The sequence below is a fragment of the Panthera pardus genome, unplaced genomic scaffold (assembly GCF_024362965.1).
Source record: "Panthera pardus isolate Hobbes unplaced genomic scaffold, ASM2436296v1 HiC_scaffold_24, whole genome shotgun sequence".
NCBI classification, from domain to species: Eukaryota; Metazoa; Chordata; class Mammalia; order Carnivora; family Felidae; genus Panthera; species Panthera pardus.
This window is the reverse complement of record NW_026526810.1, coordinates 79,610,931-79,619,180: the sequence shown is the minus strand read 5'-3', so window position 1 is coordinate 79,619,180 and position 8,250 is coordinate 79,610,931. Positions and strand designations below refer to the sequence as shown.

General features: G+C 49.8%; 1 protein-coding gene across 3 annotated transcripts; it reads right to left on the bottom strand.

Moving 5' to 3' along the window:
• Positions 1-1,774: 1,774 nt before the first annotated feature.
• Positions 1,775-6,660, bottom strand: SSTR1 (somatostatin receptor 1). Of its 3 annotated transcripts, none has more exons than XM_019426104.2 (2): positions 6,147-6,660; positions 1,775-5,339 (listed from the first exon to the last, which is right to left on the bottom strand). In XM_019426104.2, the coding sequence occupies exon 2, from the start codon at positions 5,270-5,272 to the stop codon at positions 4,205-4,207; it is 1,068 nt and encodes a 355-aa protein (XP_019281649.1). In that variant the 5' UTR covers positions 5,273-5,339; positions 6,147-6,660; the 3' UTR covers positions 1,775-4,204. The 3 variants fall into 3 exon arrangements, with proteins under 3 accessions (XP_019281649.1, XP_019281647.1, XP_019281648.1); XM_019426102.2 differs by lacking the exon at positions 6,147-6,660 and having other exon boundaries at positions 1,775-3,873; positions 4,131-6,009; XM_019426103.2 differs by lacking the exon at positions 6,147-6,660 and having other exon boundaries at positions 1,775-3,873; positions 4,140-6,009.
• Between the last annotated feature and the right edge of the window lie 1,590 nt (positions 6,661-8,250).

Below are 8,250 nucleotides of genomic sequence, written 5' to 3'. Positions count from 1 at the left end.
GTGAGAAAATGGCCTGAGGAATTCTCCTCTAGGACACAAACGTCACTAGTAAGAGAGATAATAGTTCATAGACATTAGAATGATACATCTTAACATATTTCATGAATCATGTTCAGGGGCCTGGGTGGCTCAGTCTGTCAAGCATCTGACCCTTGCTTTCAGCTCAGGTCATGATCTCACAGTTGGTGAGTTCAAGCCCTATGTCGGGCTCTATGCTGCCAGTAGGGAGCCTGCTTGGGATTCTTTCTCCGTCTCTCTTCCCCTCCCCATGTGTGCATCTCTGTCTCTCTCAAAATAAGTGAACTTAAAAAATAATAATAAAATAAATCATGTTTCATTGCAGTCTCTCATTCTGAGATGAGATTCATCACCTTAGGATAGGAGAGGGCTTGTCTTCAACTTGTAGGCAATGCAAAAAAAACCTTGGAAATCAGGTGAGGCAATGGGGGTAGTGGGTTGCACAGAGATTCACCAAATCCTTTCATCCTGCTTTAGCACATCAAGGGCTAAGACTAAAGGACTCCTCTCCTTTGTACTTTCTCTAGTGGAAAGGAGATGTGGGGTGAGTGGAACGGTTTTGAGAAGTGAGGTTGACAAAGGTAAGGAGAGATGCAAAAGGCCCAAGACAGAGCCACATAAAGAAGATCCCAGACAGGAGATCCAGAGGGTCACCAGTCCACAGCCACCCTAGATTCCCCTAGCCGCTGAGCCAAGAGGCTCACCATGGGGCTGCCTATGGCAGGGCGAGATCATTCCTTCTGTGCAGAGTCAAGGGTAGCCTCCCAGACCAGTGGGCTGGAGGAACACTGTGGAAGACCCTGAAAAGGTCACAGCCCACAGGAGCTGAGTGTGGCCCTCACTAAGCTGAGAGGTTGGATCATAAACTCCAGAAGCTGCAGATTTCAACAAACTATAGAAGGAATCATCTTGAGAGACAAACCACCTGTTTACAGAGGGCAAAGGGCAGAGAGGGCTCAGTTCAATTGGATGTTTGAATATTTATTTAATTTTTTTCTCCCAGCTAGCCAGTTGGAAGGGGCTTGGAATAATGTTCAGGTTAGTTAAAACCAAAATAACAAAATGTTTTCTCTGCATATCTAAGTTATGAGTTCAGTTTGCCACCTTGCTATAGCTTTTAAAAATAGTTTAAAAAGACAAAAGTCCAGCTATCCTTAGTCATACTGAGATCATGTATAGAACTATAAAGCCTAGAGTTACAGCATTTGTAGCTTTTTGACCAACACCCTCCCCCCCCCCCCCCCCCCCCCCACCACTCTCGCTCTGGAATCACTGCTATTGCCTGCTTGGGAAATATTGCTTTCCACTTATTTTGCTATGAAAAGAAAACTGCCCTGAAAAATAAAGTCTTTTAAAAATTTTCTCTAGTATCTTCTTAAATTCTTCTAGGGATAGAAAGGCCATCGTCGAACTGAGGTCATAAGTGAGGGAAGACAGTAATTTAATCTGGCAAAGACTGAGGTATCATCTAGTTAGTTTGGCGACAAGAACAGACCATAAAGACTACAGGCCACTACACTGCTTCCTATTCATACTGACTCAAAGTTGCTTTTCCTCTTTCTCTGAACTAACAGACTTTTCTTTTTAAAAAAAAAATAATAATTCAAAGTATAACCCCAATCTTGGTAAAATTCCCAAAGTAATCTGAAACCTTTCTTTTTAAAATCTAAGTGAAACATAAAGCGACCAAGCCCATGTAATGTGTTTTTGAGTAATCCCTTGAAACAGTAAAATTCAAATGGCAAAGTTAGACAACTTGCAACAACATAATACATTTGTTTATTTCATTAATATTACGATGGTAACATGTTAAGAGCACTGGATTTGTATCCTCTAAAGAGGATAATGATCAAGATTTAGCTTTGTAAATTTCATTGTTCTTAACCATTAAAAATCTATTTTCCAAAGTAGTAATAATATATATTATTAAGGGACAGAGCTAAACTTTATGATGTATAACCAAAAGCATATGTTTGTTCATTAGTTTAAACAAAACATTAGAGACATTTTAACTCTTGGTTACTGCTTTCAGGAAAGCATAATGTTCTTGAAGCAAATATTACACAAAACATCTTTTTCTATAGTGATTTCAACCATTGTGTATCATGTCCATGACAGCCCCAGATTTAGTATCACCCAATGGTTGTAATACACTCTGGCTTTCTTAAACAATCAGCCAACAAACATGTATTTAGTGCCTACTATGTACATGCCAGCATACTAAAGCAATACAGGAAATACAAAGAAGTGAAATTATTGGTCCTTGCCCTGCTCAGGCTTCCAATGTAGTTGGTAAGATTAAACACAGACACAAATTACTCTACTTTCAGTGTGTGAAAAAGAAGGGACAATGCTAACCAGAATGTATATTAGAATCACCTATGCTGGAACTTAGAAGAAGCAGGGACCTAACCAGGGACATTCTCAACACTGATTAAAATCTGTCTGAATCAGATTTCTCAGCTCCAGACCTGAGTGCTTGCTTGAACGCCCGCATCTGAAAGTGCTCCCGCAGCCTTGCATCTCTCACTGCTAGTGGCTGTATTTGGCAATTGTCTCGAGGACTCATGACGACGGAGCAAGATAAATATTCATAATATGTAAAAAGCAGAAATAAAGTCATACATAGGGTGATGTTGGAAGGAATTCCGGACATTCCACTCTGCATGGGAGGAGGCTAAGCCACGTTACCTATTTATTTATCATCATGATGATTATTATAAGACAAACAAGAGACTACATAAGAAAAGTATAAAAGAATCTCCAAACTTCACTGAACATAAGCAAAAAGAAAAGAGGGCCCAACAAAGAAGACGGGTTTTGAGTGGGGCTTAGGGAGAGAGCTTCCCCCCCCCCCCTCCCGTCACCTCCATCCCCACCCCCAGTGTCCTGAAGAAAAGGCCCTGGGTTAGGCAAGTAGAGAAAAGCAAAGCAGAGACACATTTTCAAATACCACAAATAAATAAAGAAACAAACATGTTAATCAAGAAAATAACTTATTAGGCACCACTTGAAAGGCAGCAACCTTCAGGGGCCAGGCAGGCCGCACTCTTTAGCCTGCGGGCGGCAGCAACGCGGTCGGGATTGGCCAAGGCTCAGAAGGCGCCACGGAGGTCCTGGCCCCGGTGCCTGGTCTTCGACATAAACCGGGGCAGGAACCGAGTCTGTTGTTGCTCTTACATCTGCACCTCCAGAAGCTTAGGTGAGGGAGAAATCCTAGTGTAGCGGCAGCAGCCTCGACTCCCAGGCGGCCCCGCAGAAAGTGCGCCCTGACTCGCCCGGCCTAAGGCAGACCAGCAGTGTCCTGGGAGTGCCCAGCACTTGGTCTTTGAAATCAAAAGCGCCGGTTGTGAGCCGGAAAACAGGGTGGTTTCCGTTACAATCCCTTCCCCGCCAAACCCTGGAATCTTCTAAAAAACTGGTCCTCAGTTCCTTTTTGCTCCAAGTGGGGTTTAGATGGGGACTACAAAATGCCCGGGGTTCGAAGCGCGGGACCGATTTTACTAAGCACCTGGCTCCGCCCTGGGTGGAGAGGGAGTGGCGAGGGGGTTCGGGCAAGGGCACAACCCCACCTGAAAGAAGAAAAAGACCTACTGCCTAGTTCATTCTCCAGTCCTACTTCCCGTCAAACGGGGATGCGCAAACGCAGAGCGGTGATTCTCTAGACTCCGCTAGGGGCGCCAGGCAGTCTCTGGCTAGCGGAGGGGCGCGGCAGGGCGGGGCTGAGGGCGAGCTGGGGACTCATCCCGTGGGAAACCCGTGGCGGTAACTGTGGCTCAGCTCAAACAAAAATAACGGCTGGCCGGGCTGAGGGTCAGGCAGAGTTGGCGACGTTTATGAGTTCATGATCTGCACCTGCAGGACGGGGCGGAAGGAAAGATCCAAGTTACAGAGTGGGGAGCATAGAGGGGCGCAGAAGTGCAAGCGCAGTGTAGGAAGGAGCGAAAGTAGCAGACAGAGGAGAAAGGGGCCCTCAAGCCTTCCCAATTTATAAGCAAAGTGCCCAGTTCCAACTTTGTCGCACGACTCTCCCAGGTCTCTCCACCCCACACGCACACAGTGTCTTAGCCCCACTTTGCCCCACCGCACCCAGACGCCGGGGATACTTTCACCTCTCGCACCCTGCCTCCCTTTCTCCTCCTCATCTTCCTCCTCCCGTGGCGCAGGGCCCTTGCGTGGCCAAGGCTCAGAGAGTCGTGATCCGAGACGTACAGGTGCCATTACGGAACACACCGCCTCCAGACTCCAGGTTCTCCGGCTGGAAGTCCTCCACGCTGTAAGCGCGACTCTTGAGGGCCGTGGCGTAGTAGTCGACAGGCTCCTCGGCGGCGTTGTCCATCCAGCTGAGGCACAGGATGCGCTGGAAAGAGCGCTTGAAGTTGTCCGAAAGGAAGCCATAGAGGATGGGATTGGCGCAGCTGTTGGCGTAGCCGAGGATGACCGACAGCTGGCTAACCGTGGCGTCGTCCTGCTCTGCAAACACGTTGACCAACTGCACTACATAGAAAGGCATCCAGCAGATGACAAACACCATCACCACCATCATCACCATCAGGGTGATCTTGCGCTCCGAGCGCTTGCGCTGCTGCCAGCCGGCCTTGAGGGCCACCATGCGCATTTTGGCGATGATGAGCACATAGCACAGGCAGATGGCCCCGACGGGCAGCAAGAAGCCCATGAGAAACGTGTACAACACGAAGCCCACTAGCCAGCGCTGAGCAGGCTCAGGCATGAGCATGTTGCAGGCCACCGTGCCATCACTGTTGGCCGCCGTGCGCGAAAAGACCACGATGGGCAGAATGACAAGCAGCGATAGCACCCACACGCCCAGATTCACCACCTTGGCCACGGTGGGCCGGCGGTAGCGTGCTGCCTTGATGGGGTGCACCACGGCCACGTACCGGTCCACGCTAAGGACAGTCAGACAGTAGATGCTGGTGAACATGTTGACTGCGTCCACGCTGAGCACGAGGCGGCAGAGCAGCGCGCCGAAGGGCCAGTGGCGAAGCAACGTGGAGGTGACCAGAAATGGCACACTGAGCATGAGCAGCTCATCGGCGATGGCCAGGTTCAGGATGTAGATGTTGGTGGCCGTCTTCATTTTGGCGTAGCGCAGGATCACGTAGATGACCATGGAGTTACCACACAGCCCCACCAGGCACACCACGGAGTAGATAAAAGAGATGAGGATGGCGCTGCCCTGGCCCTCGCTCAAGGTCCCGTTCTGGGACGCATTTCGCCCCGGCTCCTCCATGCCGCCCGCAGCGCCGGCCCCGGGGCCCCTGCTGCCGCCGCCTTCGCCGCAGCTGCCCGGGCTGGGGCTAGGAGAGGAAGGAGAGGAGGCAGTGCCATTGGGGAACATTTCAGCTAATGGGGGCTGCTGGGGCTGCTGGGGCTGGAGCGCTCTCCTTGCGCCCCCGCCGCTTGCGCTCTCACTCGGCACCCTGCCCGCCTGCCCGCAGCTCACTGCTGCCAGGCACCTGGGGTAGCACGCAGCGGCTAAGGGGAGCTTGGCTCTGACGAGCGCCGGCGGGGCGCATTGCCTAGCGGCTGCTTGCGCGCACCCGCAAGCCCGCTCCCAGGCGCCTGGGCACACGCGAGCGTGGAGAGGGGAGACCGAGAGGCTGGAGCCCCGCGCCGCACAGCCATTAAGTGGCGCGGCTCTGGGCTGGTAAATGATTAATAGGCACCACCAGCGCGTCAGCAGCTACGAAAAGGGAGGGGTGATGGAGAAAAGAGGGAGGAAGGCGTTGTAGGTGGTTTACCACCCCTCGCCCATTTTTTTTTCTTTCCCAGTCCTGTGCTCAGATCAACTCGAGCAGCTGCTCCAGGGAGTCTCTTGCAATACCCTTTACCCATCCCTCAGCGGGGACTGGCGAGTTTCTCCTCCTGGAGGGGGGGTGGGAACCAAAAGTGTAGAATCTTTCCCACCCCGGCTCCTTTCCAATGAAGCAGACCCCAAGCACAGATGTCCAGAGTTCATCTCAGTTTCCCTGAGTTGCCGCCTGGTCCTGAGAGACCCCGCAACTCCATTCCCGTCCAATCGTCCGGGGCCCTAAACCCCCACCTCCCGCCCCCGCTAGCCCTACCCCTGAAGACCCGCCGCGGAAGCTCTCAGTCCCCCTTACCCAGGGCGCGCTACTTCCAGACCGACGCGTAGATGGCCCGTGCAAAGTGCCTGTGCGGTTTGGTAGCACGATGACGTTCTTCGCGCGGTCCAACTCCTTTCTTTGGGCGGGACCCCCGCACAGGCGCCCACGCAGATACTCTTAGAGTCGCTGAAACTGACCCTGAGCGGTGTTAGGAGGAGGAAGCGCAAAAACCTTGCGTTAGGAGCTTCTGCGTTACAACACCGCAGGCTGCTCTTCGCAGGCGGGAGCGGTTTAGGGGCCTGAGTAAACCATTGCGAATCTCTTAATAAGCCTTGTGGTGCCCAGAGCCCCTTGCGTCTCCCAGACGAATATAGACTGCAGAAAGGAGGACGCGCGGCTGGGAGCTCGGAAGGAGCCTGAGGCTCCCTCCCGAACGTGCCAGGCGCGGTATTGGAAATCCATCTAGGTGTTCAGTGGGGAAAGATATGGCTGCGCCGCTTGGAAAGGCTCCGCCTGCGTCCCTGCTGTACTTTGTACCCAGGAGAGTTGGCGGGCCCCGGGGGAGGAGAGTGTAAAGGCCTGGGAGGGCAAGGATGCCAGCTCCTCTAAACCCACGCGGGGGCCGCTGTGCAGGTGACCCGACCTGTCACCAACTCCACAAACTGGCCGGAAGACCTTCGAGTCTTTCTGTGAACAGCTAGGATTTCAGCCTTTTTTGAGGCCCTGGACGTGTGACCCCGTTCTAATTCCGAAACTTTTAAGAGACAGAAATCGATGTAGGCATGCCTAAAGCGCCTTTGCCTCATTTAGGAACTGGATGGTTTCTGTGGAAGAGAATGAATGTTCAATTACCATGATTTTTAACTACCTTTCGGACTTCCCAGCATCCCTAGCCTAGGCTCCTTTTGGCCTTTCACTTGTTGCAGTCCAAGGAAGAACCACTCCTTCCAGCTCTCCTATCCCTTTTCAAAATCCCATCAAGTCTTTCTCCGAAACGCACCTGTTCCCAGGAAGACTGACCTGCAGCAGGTCTTTCAAACTTTAGCTTTGTCTCCAGTTTCTTGTTAGTTTCTCCTTCCTCCCAACCACGGAGCAGCGGGTCTCAGTTTTCCCTCCCATCAGTACAGTTTACACTCAAGAGAGGCGACCTAAAACAGACTAAACTCCTCACTGAAGCTGTTTGTACCAGACAGTTCAGAATGCAGAAATGGATGCAGAAACTGAAAGGGGGAAAAAAAAAAAAAAAGCATAATTCCTTTTGCCCCCTTCCTTTATCTGGGCAATCATTTGCATATATGTGTTTTAGTTCTCAAAACGAAATGCTCCTAAAAGGAAAGGAATAACTTCTGTAGTGTGTTGATTATAACAATCAAAGATAAATTATGGCAGACCCTCAGAGGAAGGTGTGCAATGAACACCGAATTATTAATAAGAAATGAGCTAGGAAGGAATTTCAAATTTTACAAGGCCCAAGCTATTTAACCTATTGCTTTATCTAAACAAATTACTTTTTACCTTTTACGAAAACAGGATGTGGAATTGAGGGTTAGTTGTGGTTTTTTTTCCTTAAAAAAATGCTGAACATATGGAGAAAAAAGTAGTGTTCATCAAGTTTAAAAAAATGACTTTTTTCCCCCACAAGAGCTTTTTACAAGCCAAGCCTCATAATGGTTTGGATGCCTCTTTGCCAATCACTGACTAAAGACACCTGGCTATTCTTTAGGGGGCTGACATTTCAACAGTCATCATTTAGATGCCTTGGCATTGATCATGGTTGCTCCAGGGGGAGAGGATGATGGGAGCCAGTAAAGCACAGCTCTGTTGTTCAGACTCTCATATGTTCACTTTGCCACTCACCTTAGGGAAATCTCCTCCCAATTTAGTGGTAGTCTCATATAGGAAAGAAGAAAACCTAAGACCTGACATGAACATGTTTTTTGTTTCTGAAGTGGTTTCTATGATGAATTGTTTATCCATAAAACAAACGGACAAGGAAATATCACTTACACCCACTAGAATGGCTTTAGTAATTTTTGAAAAGGGAAAAAAAAACCCACAAATGTTGGCGAGCATGTGGAGACATTGGAACTCTCATATGATGCAACAGCTTTAGAATGTTTCATGATTCCTCAAAAAGTTA

What these genes read in the sequence shown, in the direction of transcription:
- SSTR1 (XM_019426102.2), bottom strand. Translation starts at nt 5,380, where the DNA reads ATGTTCCCCAATGGCACTGCCTCCTCTCCTTCCTCTCCTAGCCCCAGC.